The sequence below is a fragment of the Puma concolor genome, chromosome B1, assembly GCF_028749965.1.
Source record: "Puma concolor isolate L17-30 chromosome B1, mPumCon1.1.hap2, whole genome shotgun sequence".
In the NCBI taxonomy this organism is placed as follows: Eukaryota; Metazoa; Chordata; class Mammalia; order Carnivora; family Felidae; genus Puma; species Puma concolor.
The window spans coordinates 73,966,449-73,981,973 of NC_141670.1; the positions used below are offsets into that span (position 1 = coordinate 73,966,449).

General features: G+C 40.5%; 1 protein-coding gene and 1 pseudogene across 1 annotated transcript in view; one reads left to right on the forward strand and one right to left on the reverse strand.

Moving 5' to 3' along the window:
- Positions 1-15,525, forward strand: part of DCHS2 (dachsous cadherin-related 2) — a 246,661-nt gene that overhangs the window by 120,386 nt on the left and 110,750 nt on the right. The window contains exon 2 of the mRNA XM_025921776.2: positions 1,840-2,031. Coding sequence (XP_025777561.2) covers positions 1,840-2,031 — 192 coding nt within the window. The remainder of the gene's footprint in view (positions 1-1,839; positions 2,032-15,525) is intronic.
- On the reverse strand, positions 12,821-13,555 carry LOC112858200 (U1 small nuclear ribonucleoprotein C pseudogene; annotated as a pseudogene).

A 15,525-nucleotide genomic window follows, 5' to 3' on the forward strand; every position in this document is an offset into this window, starting at 1 on the left:
GTTTGTGGATTTCCTGGTTCAGCCCATCTGATGAGAAGAATAACTCACAAACGTGTTAGCTGGTTGCACAGAATAAATAATATTGCCAGAGAATATGCAATAGACAAGAGTGAAAAGAAATTTACAAGACTGTGTCATCAGTTGAAAACAAAGGCAATTAAAGAGGGGATTAATATTGCCCATTGTTGAGTTTCATCAGATGCAGTGGTTCTCAGCCTAGGCACTGTTGATATTTTGGGCCAGATCATTATTTGTTGTGGGTTATAGGATGATTAGTAGCAACTCTAGCTTCAACCCACTAGATGCCATAGAACCCTCTCCCTAGTTATGGCATTGCCAAATGTCCTCGTGGGGGTAGACTTGACCCTGATTGAGAACCACTGTGTTAGACTACTCAGAGAACCCCCAAAGTCACATCCCAGTTGTATGCTCAAGATAGAGGGGAATGAAGGGAAGCCTTACTGAGAACATTGATTGTTGAACATGTTATTAATATGAGGTTTCGCTTGGGAAGCATAATAATTAAGGTAGAACTCCTGCATGCATATTGTACTAATAAAAAGTATATCACTTTATTTTTCAACCTAGAGTTAAGTGCTGTCCAACTGCCTGGATTTGAGTCCCAGTTTTGACAGTTTTTAGCTATGTGATCTTTGACAAGTTACTTAAGCTCTCTGAGCCTGACTTTTCTGGTCTGTAAAATGGAGTTTGTTTTAGGTTATAAGTGTAAATCTATGTTAAGCAGTTAGAATAATACCTGTTCTATAGCACTATAGTTCTTTTACTTCTTTCTTTCTTTCTTTCTTTCTTTCTTTCTTTCTTTCTTTCTTTCTTTCTTTCTTTCTTTCTTTCTTTCTTCCTTTTTTTTTGATTAATCTTCCCTTAAAGTGCTTCATTTAAGTGTTATGTAGATGTTTGCTGTTACTGTTAGTAGGGTTAGCAAATGAAAAGAACTATACCAAGCCTATGAGCGAGCTCAAAATGTTTTGGGTTAAATATAGTCTGTTGTGTTTCTCACTGTATATCCCCACAGTTAGTATAAATAAATTAAGTGCTTTCATAATTTCAGTTACTTCATCTTTTCTACTGGGCACAAGACTACTGCCAACAGAAATGGTATTTATGGTCAAAGAGAAAGGGATCCTTACCTCTGGGCATTTGCAGCTCCACGTCAGTGTTTGGCAAGCCGAACATGGGCTGGATTTCATTTCCATGCACCCACTGGGCGTAGTGCCTCTGTGTAGTAGTCAGTGTGCTTGACTGTACAGGTCCCGATGGGGGCATTGTTCCTGGAAGGAAACCTGGCTTGAAAACTCAAACCTCCTACTCCAGGGTGAATTCTGTCAACTGGATAAGGTTACTAGTGATCATGCCATTTACTGTCTTAATTTCTCTGCCCTCCCTTGCTGCTCTGAAGGGTGGGTGCTTGAAGAGCTTGAAGAGCTTGGATATGAAAGGGACTCCACAGATACATTGTCAAACTGTTAGCGTATGGATGTTTTGAAACCCTTGAAGTTGGATGGGATCACGGAGGCACAGTGAGAGGAATAAGAAGACAAAGGACCAAGGGCTGAACCTTAAGAATCTCAAACTTTCAGAGATCACATGAAAGTATAGGAATGGGCAAAGGAAAGTGAGAAGGAGAACTCAGACAAGGAGGAGGAAGGTGAAGTGAGCTGTCACACAGAAGGTAAAAGGAGAGAGTTAAAACTGAAGCCTATACTTTGTTAATGGCTGTAGGGGTTACTTGGTTGTGCAAATGATGATAGTAATTTATGACCAACTGAAAAGTAATGTTAACTTTTCCATTTCCTTACTGATCACCCTCTTGTTTTGTAGGTTAAAGCTTCTGATGCAGATGCAGGACTCTATGGCTTTGTTGAATATTCTCTTTATGATGGATTCCAAAGCTATGACACATCTCAGGCATTCCAGATCGACCCACATGATGGGAGAATCTGTGTTTCTCAAGACATCGACAGGGAGAGGGATCCAGCCACCTATGACCTCTTGGTGAAAGCTAAGGATGGGGTAAGTGTTCACGTATGAAATTTTAAACATACTCAAAAGCAAACCACTTTGTACACATCAGAGAGTACCAATGATTATCAATTAGCCCATCTTATTTCATAAATCACTACCTCTCTCCTTTGCAAATACCAGACATTATTATATATCATTTCATCCATAAGTAGTTCAATAATATCTGAAACAGATAATTACTTTTTAAAAACATGACTACAATATTAACAATAATTCTTTATTAATATCTAATATCCTGGGGCGTCTGGATGGCTCAGTTGGTTAAGCAGCCGACTCTTGATTTAGGCTCAGGTCATGGTCTCAGAGTTTTGTAGTTCGAGCCCCCCATCAGGCCCTGCACTGAGAGTGCAGAACCTGCTTGGAGTTCTCGCTCTCCCTCTCTCTCTGCCCCTCCCCTGCTCATGCTCTCTCTATATCTCTCAAAATAAATAAATACACTTAAAAAATAATATCTAACACCCAGTCCATTTAAAATTTTCTGGATTATCTAAAAACATCTTTTAAAAGGTGGCTTATTTGAAGTAAGATCCAAATGAGTTCAGAAATTGATTTGATTGCAATATCCCTTGAGTTTCAATCTGTAGCAGTCCACTCTCCCCCCGCCCCCACCCCACCCCCCGCCCCCGCGCAGCTTACCTTTTCTCTGATGGCATTTGTTTTTGGAAGAAATCAAAATTTTCCCGTAAATTCTCCACATTCTGAATGTGACTGATTACATCCTTGGGATTTATTTAATGTGCTCTTTTATCGTATTTTCTATGAAGTGGCATTTTAAGCCAGAACCCTGATTAACTTTGGGTTCATTTAGGTGGCGCTGTGTGCTTCTTATTCTATATCAGCAGTCACATGCCATTACTCCATTAGGGTGTACAATGTGGTGATTTTTGAATTCTATTATTACTTTTGCATTTATTATTTGGAATTCCTCTACTAAGAATGTTCTCTCATCAACTATTTGATTATCCTGAAATACAATTCGTAGAGGAGAGGTAAGATAAGGCTTGATTATTTCTCTTTATCAGTTTTAGAATAATGAGTTGGTGCATTTGCTATCCCCAAAGGGTACAGATGATTTTTTTTCCTATTCTGAAATTATAAAATTATAAAATTCCTGGATTTTTATGTTTGATGCGTTTCATGCGTTGCTGACATTAGTCTTTCTGATGTTCATATTGACTCATCTTAGTTCAGTAGAAGCACCTTCAATTTGACTCTTAGGTCTTTTTTTCCTTATGGTAAACTTTTAAATTGACATATAAAATGCATGCATAAAGGTGCACAAATTGTAGTACAGTTTAGTAGATTTTTGCAAAATAAACACATCCATGGAAGCAGACGAAGAAAGGGCCCCTCTCTTGGCCTCTTCCTTATCCCTCACCCCCACCTTTAAGGTTAATCACTGTTGATTCTAACAACCATCACTGTTGACTTTAAACTTTAAGCTTTCAGCTAATAGATTTATACACTATGTGTTTTTATTGTTTCTTTTGCCAAACGTTATTTCTGAGAATCATACAGGCTGTTGTGTGTAACAATAGTTCATTTGCTCTTATTGGCTTATAGTATTCTTTTATGGGAATTTGTGATAATTTTTTATTCAATAATTGATGGCATCCGTTTTAGGCTACTACCAATAGTGCTTCTATTAATATTCTTACACATGTAACTTGATGAACAAATGCAAGCATTCTATTGAGTATATATTTAGGAGTGGGATTGCGAGATCTTAGGAAAGCCAAACAAATTTTCAAATGGTTGTGCCACTTTATATGCCCACCAATAGAGTAGGAGAATTTTATTTTCTCCACATCCTCCCAACATTTGGTATTTAATGTCTTTTCAATTATACCAATTCTGGTACCTATGTAGTGGTGAATCACTTTGGGGTTTTACTTTGCATTTCCTTGATGACCAAATGAACTGATGAGCAGTTGATGAGCAAAATACATATGTTTTTTGACTCTTTGTATAACTTGTTTTGTGAAGTGTCTATTCAGTTCTTTACCTGTTTTCTATTGTATTGTTGGGGTTTTTCCTTGTTGATTTGTATGAATTCTTTATATTTTTGGTATTAAAGTCCTCTGTTGGATGTATTTATTGTGTATATCTTCTTGCATTCTGTGGCTTGTCTTTTCATTCCCTTAATAGTGACTTCTGAGGAACAGAAGTTGTTAACTCTAATAAAGCTCCGTTTATCAATTTGCTTACCTTTACAGCTGGTGCTTTGTCTGTCCTTTTAGGAGTATTTTTTACCTTAGAGACATGAAGGTATTATCTTAGGTTTTTTCAAAAACATTTTTTATAAATTTTTTTTTCAATGTTTATTTTTGGGACAGAGAGAGACAGAGCATGAACGGGGGAGGGGCAGAGAGAGAGGGAGACACAGAATCGGAAACAGGCTCCAGGCTCCGAGCCATCAGCCCAGAGCCTGACGTGGGGCTTGAACTCACGGACCGCGAGATCGTGACCTGGCTGAAGTCGGACGCTTAACCGACTGCGCCACCCAGGCGCCCCCTTTTTTTTTTTTTTTTTATAAATTTTTTTTTCAATGTTTATTTATTTTTGGGACAGAGAGAGACAGAGCATGAACGGGGGAGGGGCAGAGAGAGAGGGAGACACAGAATCGGAAACAGGCTCCAGGCTTCAAAAACATTTTTGTGTAACCTTTCACAGTCATTTTTTTCAGTCTAGTGAGAGGAAGTCTTGTTATTTCTTTTTTTCCAGCATGGATACTGAGATGATCATTCTTCCATCATTAGAATGTCACTTTTGTTGCAAAGCACATGGTTATGTATGTGTATGTCTATTTGTCTATACTGTGCTTAATTAAACTTAATTATTTAAGCTCTATAATAGGTCATGATATTGTGTATTCTTTTAGCTTTGTCCTTCTTTTTCAAGATTGCCTTGACTATTCCTGGCTCTTCCATTTACACTTTCAAGTACATTTTAGAAACAGTTTGTTCAATTTTTATTACATTACAGCAAAGATAACCTGTATACACACTGTTCTGTATTTGATTTTTTGCACGTAGTCTATTTTGGAGGCTTTTCTTGTTTCTTTTTTATCTGCTTACTACTCCTTGGTTGGGTATTGCTAACACCTCTCTGGTGTAATCGTTCTGTTTTGAATGTGGTAGGCAGATCTACGTACTTAAGACATGAGTTGTTGGGAAAAATGAGTCTAAATAAATTTGCTATAAGTAAACATGTAGAAACTACCATGAAAATGCAGTCATTTATATTTGGTGAAACTACCATGATTTGATTAGATTTTTCAGCCCTGACTGTGTGGTTTCAGGAATTCTTGCTTCTTTGTAAGAAAAGATGTAGGAAACAAAAGTAGGAGTAAACAGAGGAATTTAGATTAATTCAAATCTACGTGATTATTCAAAGCTCAATGTATGCACACAAAAATATTAACGCAAGACTTCAAAAATATATTCTTAATAGATTTTGAGACAATTGTAAAAGGCCATCCTAGAAGTGAAAAAACAGTTTAAATCCAATTCTGCAGTAGTTAAACATCTGTTTCTAATTAGTTGATTTCAGATGATCTTGTAAAAGTGTATAAAGAAATTATCTTAGTAGAAGTAAGATCATTTAATGCCGGAAATTTTTTGTCTCCCAAAAGCAGTGCAGTTAATTAGGATTATTGGCAGTGGAATAAAAAAAAATCAACCCAGATATTTAATTTAAACCTCCTTGCTTTTGTTTGTTTCCATATTGAACCTGCTCTACACGAGTTATGAAGAATGCTTCCTTTTCCTCTCAGCTTACCAGACTCTATTGCAATGTTCACGTGCATCTTTAACCGTCTCTCTATAAAGCATTGCCAGACTGAACAAAAGGGATGTTTTATTTCCCAGCCAAAAGGTATTTTATTTTATTTTAATTTTTTTAAGTTTTATTTATTTATTTGGAGAGAGAGAGAAAGAGTATGAGCAGGGGAGGGGCAGGGTGGGGGAGAAGAGAGAGAATCTCAAGCAGGCCCAGGCTTGAACTCACGGACCATGAGATCATGACCTGAGTTGAAATCAAGTCAGATGCTTAACCAACTAAGCCGCTCAGGTGCCCCAAAAAAGGCATTTTATTTTAAAGATAAATGAGAAATTGTTTACCAACAGACTGTGAGCAGCTTTTTGCTAAATTTTAGAAATCAAAGAAGAGATGATCTCTATGTTGATGATTGGTACGCTTTGAATGTTTGTGCCTCTCCTCCCCAATTCATATGTTGGAAACCTAATACCCAAGGTGATGATATTATTAGGTGGGGCCTTTGGAAGGTGGTTAGGTCGAGAGGGTAGAGCCCTCATGAATGGCATTAGCATTCATATAAAAGAGGCCCCAGAGAGCTCCTTGGCCTCTTCTACCTTCTACCTTCTAAGGACACCAGGAGAAGTTGGCAGGCTCCCTGCCTTCACCAGGAGTTGGCTGTGCTGCCACCTGATCTTGGACTTGTAGCCTCCAGAACTGTGAGAAACAGACGTCTGTTGTTTGTAAGCCACGCAGTCTATGGTACTTTGTTATAGCAGCTGGAATGGACTAAGACAGTGATGTATGTGAGTCATAACATCCTTCTGTTTAAAAACCCCTTATTTTATAGAAGGAAAACTCTCTGACAAAGCACAACATACTTCAGTTTTGTTAGAGCAGAAACAACCTTCCTGTCAGGGTACTCCATATTCAAGATTTCGCCCTGCTGTTTGGTTGATTTCCTTCTAAACCAGGCCTTGGCACAGACTCGAGCTGCCCTGCACTCTGAGTAGTTTAATATTGGTTTCATTAATATTTAGGTAGGAGCAAGGGAATGGCTGCCACTGGGGAAAAAAAACAATCTGTTATACTCACACATTCCAAGAAGGAGGGGGGCACGCCCCATGATGGGATGGGGGTGTGGTATATGCCCAATGGGAAGCCCTGGGGTGGGTGAGGAGGCTGAGGGAGAGAGAGAAAACTGTGGTCAAGTGCCTTTCTTGTGGTTTCCATGGGAAGGAATGGGAAAGGCAAAATGAGCAGGCTTAGGCTTGGTTAGTTTGAGTACTTTCAACAAGCTCTTGTGCATGGAGTCTGTCTCTAGCTGTCTGTCACTTGACCGTGGGGTGATTAGGATAAATGAATAGTAGTTTGGTGTATGAAAGCCCAGTAAAGGATGTGGTGGGGGTTTGGGCTTCAAACTGGTTGGTTTGCATTTGAAAAGCATGCTCACCTGGTCCTGGACAGTCCTCCAGGATCGGCAAGGCCCAATGTCAAAGCATCAGACACAGAAAATAGAAGACATGGCTAATACACTGCCCTGGTGCGGAGTTCCCTCTCAGAGGAAGGCAAAGGGCTCACCAGAACTCAGTATACTTAAGGCCATGAAAAAGAAAATCTTTGCAGCTACCTCATTTCACTCTAGTTTATTGGCAGTAGCACCCACGTGATAATGAGAAAATTCACTATTCAATTTCACTTTCGGCCCAGCATAGGCTCTTAAATCATCAAAGGCAGTGCTTTTGCCATGGCCTGGGCTGCTTTCAGCCCTTTGTTGTCTTTTGTGTCAGACCCCACATGCTCCCACGCAAGCTTCACTCAATACTGCCAGGTCCTGGGCAGATAGTCCACGTACTTTTCATCCGATGCCGTTGGTGACTGCTCTTCCTCTTCACCTTCCTCCCCACTTTTCTCTCTGGTGGCATCCTCCTCCCCATCGTCCTCTCTTCCTTCTGTATCTTCTACCTTATCTCTGTCCTCTTCCAAGTTTATGTCCTTTACATGCTCCCGAGTGTGTGACTCCACGTGTACTAAAGTCCTCCACTTCTCCATCCTGTGGGCATCAGAGTAATACAGATCATTCAGGAGGAACTGGCAGTTCACTTGTTTCAAATGTGCTCCCACAACAATAGAGCAACTCATGCTTCTTGGCCAGCATGGCAGTGGTGTAAGGACGTGGCTCTGTCAGAGGGCTTCTGGCTTCATCAGAACCGTCTTCCTCTGTCCTGGTGCCTGGGGCAGATCATTTGTTCAGTGCTAAGCATCACCCCATCCTCTGTGACCACCTTTTTGACCACATCCGGGGATTCCTGGGTCCTGGCTTCCCCGCATTCCTGCTTGTTATCACTTTCAGGCTCTGCTTTTTTGTTTTTGTTTTTTTTTTTTTGACTTGCCTATGTTTTTCTTCTCTGACCTAAGTCCCTTCAGCTGTCTTGCAAACCAGAGGCTCTTTGTGGTGTCACGGAAGTACAGGCCATCAAATAAGCCACCCTCCAGGGTTTCTTCCTCTTCCTGACTACAGACACCCCCCAAAAAGGAGTGTCTGATGATTCACAGCCACCAAAATGCTAAATCTAGCAGTGAGCTGTATTCCCCAAGGGATAATCTGAGTCCACACCTATTTGCCTTTTTTTTTTTTCTTCCTGAGAATTTAGTGGAACATATTTGAATGTAGGGTGTGTTTGGCCACCTTTATTGACTATTTCCAATAGCCTCCACAGATGATTGTCCTCCTGTGGAGTGGAGTCACAGACGTTTGGCAGCCCAATTTGGGTGTGGGCCCTGTACCTCATGGGACAGCTTGCTCCACATGAATGTGTCCGGGCTAAAGGTATGCATATCATAGTGATAGATGCGATCCCTTGTACCCTCATGGAAAACACCAAAAAGAATTAACTGTGTCTTCCAGGCTACTATCTGATACCCACTTTGACTTAAGGAACCTCTTATTGGTTTGACTTGCTCTCAGGCCTTGGTTACCAAATGAAGGACCCAACGATCTGTGTAGTGGATAGGGTCAACTCCTCTTTCTCCGGATGATCAGAGAACAACACATTCAATGTTGGTGAAGGTGGGGAACATGTGTTTCTATAGTCTGAGTCTTTGTAGCATCTCGTGTCTGAAAGTGGGCTATCAAAGCTTCAAGGTCTCCTCTTTCCCCAGCTCTTGGACATTTTCTTCTCCATCTTAGTGGCCTTTTCTCCTTCTAATCCATCATGTGGGTCCAAAGCCACACAGGGAGACCTAAGGAAGGAGCTGCATGTGTAGCCCGCCTGGAAGCAGATCTTCACGGGCGCAGTCCTGGTGATGCTTTTTTTTTTAAATGAAAGTCTTTTTAAAAAAATTTTTTTAATGTTTATTTATGAGAGAGAGACAGAGAGCAAGTGGGGAAGGGGTGGGGGGGGGGGAGAGAAAGGGAGACACAGAATCTGAAGCAGGCTCCAGGCTCTGAGCTGTCAGCACAGAGCCCAACGTGGGGCTCGAACTCACAAATCATGAGATCATGACCTGAGCCGAAGTTAGATGCTTAACCGACTGAGCCACCCAGGCGCCCCTAGTGATGCATTTTTAAAGACAAACTAGAAAATCTCTCCCCCTGCCCCCCGCCCCAACCATAAGCATTTAACAGTTTCCTATTTTTCACTTTGTTTTGGACTTAAAATTGCCTCCAATGCTCCTCCGTTTGCCTCAGAATATACAAGAGGAAGCAACGTACGTGCTTATGTGGCTGTGTGTGTACATGTGTGTATATATGTATTATCCAATGTGCAGTATTTATTCTGTTGTCTGCATAATCTTTATAAATTTCCTCTCTGATGAACTGTGCATTTCTATAGGGTGAGCCTGCCTCTGTCATAACCATTCTGTGCAGTATCCACTAGCAGCATATGTCCCTAATCAAAAAGGCTGGTAACCATGCAGATAGCAGTCTACCTTGGATTTGAAGAATAAATGAACTCAGACAAGACATTTTAGGTTCAAGATGTTGGATTTTAGGCCAGCATGAATGAACTTAAAACCATGAACTGCACCTTGACAGAAGACCTTTAACTGTACATAATTACCCTGATAATCCCTGGTTTTTCCTCTGATACTTTCTCTCTCTAATATACATCCTGAAAGCCCTTTGGAAGGAAATCGCTAGGAACCCATTTGCTGGTGGTCACTAAAAGACTGTTGTCAGTCAATACAAATTTTGTTTTTCTTAGAAAATACCTAGATGTTCTGGGCTTCCTTGCTGCTGCTCTATTCATCCTTGTGATGACTGTCAAATTTTTTTTTAACTCAATCACTTCTCCTACTCCACTGGTATTACTTCTGAAATAATCTATTTTGGCTGCTACTGCTGTTGCTATTTATCTCCTAGAAGCCATGAGAATGCTATAAATTGCATAATGAAAACAAATAATTGGATTACATTGGAAAGCAAGTGGCTTTTCCCAATAAAGTGCTCTAATTTAATTATTCCATGCTTATCTCCAATTCCTTGTTTCCTGTTCCCATTCACTTTCACCAAATGAATCTCTCTTTTTGGTATGTATGTATTAACATTCTGTCTCCATTTTTGTGACATCTGAATTTGGTAGCTGAAATATGTGTCTGAGATAAAGCTATTTCAACTCTACCTCATCACTCCAGGCTTAGGGGAGAGTTGTGTCCAACTAGCAATATAGAAGATAAATTGAGTTAGCCCTTCAGCGTTATATACATTCATGAGAAAACTTGGCTATTAAAGTACTACACAGTTGTGTGTACAGCCAAAAGATCTCTAGAAGAAACCTTGCTGAGTAAAAAGCTCACGTTCATCTTTCCCTTGGCTTTATTGAAGTATAATCGATAAATAAAAATTGTATACAGTGTCATGTGTTTTTTGTTTTATTTTTTAAGTGTTTATTTTGAGAGAGAGACAGAGAGAGAGGGAGAGAGATTGAGTGCATGCATGTGAGCAGGAGAGGGGCCGAGAGGGAGAGGGAGAGAGAGAATCCCAAGCAGGCTCTGCACTGCCAGTGTAGAGCCCAACTCGGGGCTGGATCTCAGGAACTGTGAGATCATGACCTGAGCTGAAACCAAGAGTCAGATGCTGCTTAACTGACTGAGCCACCCATGACACCACTGTCATGTTTTGACATGCGTATACATTATGAAGTGATGACCACAATCAAGCTAATTAACATATCCATCAGCTCACATAGTGAGTGATAAGAGTGTTTAAGATCTACCCTCAGCAAATTTCAAGTACACAGTACAGTAATATTAGCTAAAATCAACAGGCTGCGCACTAGACCTCCAGAGCTCACTCATCCTGCGTAACTGAAAGGTAGGGCGCACTCATTTTAATTTCAATAGATTATATTATTCACAACTTCCAATTTTCAGTTGCTTTTTTCCTATCTTATATTTCATTGATTACCACTCCCCTCACTCCAGTTTCAGGAATAAACTGCTGCCCTGTTGCTTATGTTTTCTAGCTAGATTATCTGAACTATATCTCAAACTGATTGCCTACCATTTTTTCAAATACACTACCAGGATTAATCCCTAAATGTCTGAGATACCACTCTACCTCATTCTTATCTCTAGAAGTTTAAGCTTCCTAGCCATCCACTGTTATCCATATTCTCATCCCCATTCTTCTCTGTTCATCCTTTAATTTGTTTTTTTTTTTTAAGTTTATTTATTTATTTTGAGAGAGAGAGACAGATGAAGAGCAAGCAGGGAAGGGGCAGAGAGAAGGAGAGACAGAATCCCAAGCAGGCTCCGCACTGTCAACGCAGAGCATGATATGGGGCTCGAACTCACAAACCATGAAATCATGATCTGAGCTGAGATCAAGAGTTGGACCAACTGAGCTGCCCAGATGTGCCCATCCTTTAATTTGAATCAATTACCGCCTCACCCGCTCTGTCCTCCCAAACTCTTCTTCCATGCCCTCAGGAACTCATGGTTCATCATTTAGCAGACTCCCTTAGAAACTTGTCCTGGTCTCTGACTGCTCCTTTAAGTTCTTGCCTTGGTTAAAACAGCCTGCTCCTGGGGTTACTGATTCCTGTCAAGCTTTCCACAGAGAAGCCCATATTCCGCTAATCACGAACCGAGTGGGAGGTGTTGAGGTGGGTGCGTGCCTAATTGATTGCCCCATGCAACATCTGAATCATTTCTATTCCTTTCTCTATCAAAAACCAATTCACTTTTGAAATTTATCTTGCCAGGCCATTCCTTGGACTGCTTTCTTGTTGCTATCATATTCTAAACCTCCGTGTCATTTAGGACCATTACACCTTACAGTCTTCCTCTCTACCACTGCATCTATTGAACCATCCAACACCCTGAGCATCTCACTTCCTTGACTTTCTCACTTCCAAGGATCATCCCCTATAATTGCACAGCCTCTGAAATCTTGATCTCGAGCATGCTGTATTCTGATAAGCACTCTTATCTTTCCGTCTCGCTTCCTGTAGCCTCTCCATTCTAGCTGACAGTTCTTCCAGGTTAGGATCTCTAGTTTATTGACCCACCATTAAGTCATTCAGTTGCAAAATCCCTTTAGTTCCCTCACTCCATAATACTGTCCAGGTGAAAATCCAGCACTGTCTACACCAGACTCTGCCTTTTCTCCAAATAACACTTGAAGGAGAGGTCTTTCCCTTCCTGACTACTGTCGTTTACATTCTTTGCCTTTTTTCCTATTTTTTCCTATTCCTCCAATATTGTATGATTTCAAGCTTCGCACTTTCCCAAACTGCTCCCAGCTTTCACAACATGCCTTGAGGGGATTGGAATTCAGGTAGGTTGGTTAAAAGTCTCTTACTATAATTTTTTTTAGTTTTGATTTAAATTCCAGTTAGCTCACATACAGTGTAATATTAGTCTCAGGTGTATAGTATAGTGATTCAACACTTCCATACAATATCTGGTGCTCATCACGACAGGTGCACTCCTCAGTCCCCATCACCTGTTTAAACTGTCCCCCAGCTCCCCTCCTTTCTGAGGTGATCCCCATTCTTATTTTTTTTTTAACTAAAACAGTTGACAATTTTATTTTCACATTTCACGATACAAATGGAAATTGCTTTTTTTTTTTTTTTTGTCCCACTACTCCCTTGCAAAAACTATTCTCTGTTTGATAGGAAGGGGGAGCAAGTCTTCCTTGTCATGCTGTTAGAAAACACCCAGAGGCACAGCACCATGATCTCCTGGTGAAGAACAAGTAATATAAAATGGATATAAAGAGGTTCCTGTCTCTCCTTATCTGTCTGGTCGAGTCATTCCTGGCCGAGTGGGTACCATCATGGGACGGGCGGGAGGTCTCATCATTGGGGGCCCAGGCATCATTCGCATGTGGCCTCCCATAGGCGGCCTCATTCCAGGAGCAGGTCCCACTGGCATCATCCCAGGAGGAGGAGGGCCCATCATTGGCATCATGGGAGGGCCCCCCATATAGGGTGCTGGCATCATACCAGGGCGAGGAGGACCCGGGAGACTAGGGGGAGGTGGAATCATAGCCCCTGCAGGAGGAGGAGCAGAGAATGGAGTAGGAGGAATCTTTCCTTGCTGAAATGCAGCAGTTGTTTTGTCGATCAGGCTCTGGGCTTGCTCTTCCATCCATTTCTGATAGTAGTCTTTCACATTCTCTTTGTGTTTCCTACCACTGCAGTGTGTCTTTCTCACAGATGGAGAGTCATGGGTGAGGTATGTGTTGCAGTAGTCACAATAAAACTTAGGCATGTTGCTTTGCAGACCGTTGGCCACTCCCTCCCGCCCCCATTCTTATTTTTTAATTTTGATCACTTAATTTTTAAAATCATAGTAACACACTGTTTTCTCTTACTGTAATTTAAAAAATCAAGTGATTAAAATTATGTCCAAAAAAAACCCACGACTCGTGGATAGGGAAAGAATAAGACAAAGTTAAGAAATATTCATGGATGGAATTTATGGGTTGTATTACCTATTCCCAAACGTAGCAGCTGCAGATAACAAAAATGTACTCTCTCACACAATTTCTGAGGGCCAGGAGTCTGGGTGGTTGTGACTCAGCATATCTCAGAGGCTGCATCATCAGGATAGTCTTAACCAGGTGGACTGAAGTTTTGTTACAGAGAATTGGGAGGTAAACACTAGGAGGGAAGTGAAGGAAGATGTGTGGAGAAATCTAATCTGCTTTCCAGGCTCCTCCAGACTCTGTAACTGCACACCAGCGGGAGACCGAAAATCTTGTTTGTTTATGGGGACCCATCTCCAGGATCCCTTCAGCACAGAGCTTTCTCTCCATTTAGCATATGCCTACCTCTGAATCATGAAGATCCACAATCCTTTTTCTATAGTTCTGAAGCCCCAAAGCTCTCAGATAGAAAGTTTGTTTTGTTTTGTTTTTATTGTCCTTCTTATTTTATACCAATATTATATCAGCAATATGTATACCAATATCACGTTAGCAGTCAAAAGTAATGGCATATGTATTTTGGTATAAACTAAAGATAACAGAGAGATTAACGATAGATAATTTTGAATGAAGAGAGAATTATACGATATGATTTTATAAGATTCCAAATGTAAAAGAAACAATAAGAGAGGAAACACAGTACCATCATAGTTTATTGAAACAGAAGCCCTGCATGAGCATTAGAATTGACCTAATTCAACATCCCCTCAAAATAGAAAGTTTTTAAATCTCATTTAGTGAGAAACCTGACTTGAACGGACCTGAGGCCGTTCATGTTTAAATTCATGTTTAAATCCCTCTAAATGTGTCTTTCCATACATTTTGCTGCAGAATATTAAGCGTTTGGTTATGTAGGGCCACCCCAGACCTGACTAGGTATATGTGTACCACATCACCTTCCTAAAACTTGAAACATTCCAACACTAATCTATCTGGCCCCAAGTATTTAGGAAAAGGAGGCTGTAAAATCTTATAATGATGTGATTAACCATTATAAATGCTCTCATACATATTGTATCGCTCCTGCTTTACAGAAGATGCAGCCCAGACTCAGGGACTATCTGATTTTCTCTCATCTGTGGTCCCAGTTGCAGGCAGGGCAGACATTAGACTGAGATCATTTGGCTCCAGATTGTTCCACTGTGGCATAAACCCTGTTATACAGTGTTTGTCGCATAGATTATAAACAGGGACTCTGTCTTTTTTCTGCTAAGACTAAGTCCGTGGTTGGCATTGCCCTTAGCATAGTGTTTTAAAAGGTAGAATTTATACCACAATTCTTTAAAAAGTCTAATTTAAAAGAAGTCACCAGGGGTTTGGGGGATAAATGAATCTCTAGTCCCGTTCCAGATCTGCAATTCGCAGTCTCATTTACCTTGGGCAAGTCACTTAGTTTCTCAGTGCTTTGGTTTGCTTATCTATAAAAATGAGAGAAACCATCAAAATCTTTAAAAAGGGAGATTAGAACAATTGAAGGAGAAAATATATACAGAGCGCACTGAACATACATTCACCCTGGTTATTGTAAGAGAAAAGCACCCCCACTGATGAATTCAGTAGATAAAAATTGAATTCCTAAAGCAGGAAACCTGAGATCTATAATAATTTTCCTGTAGAAAGGTTCATTGTTCTATGAGAATAAGTTTTTCAGTTGGTTTGTCTATCATTTTACTTGTTTTTGGTAGCATTGCCTGATTTAGGATCGTCATGGACAGCCTAGGAATTAACATCTTTGCAAGGATCCCAAGGTGGAGAGATTGTCATTTCGCCTATCTTCCCCACTT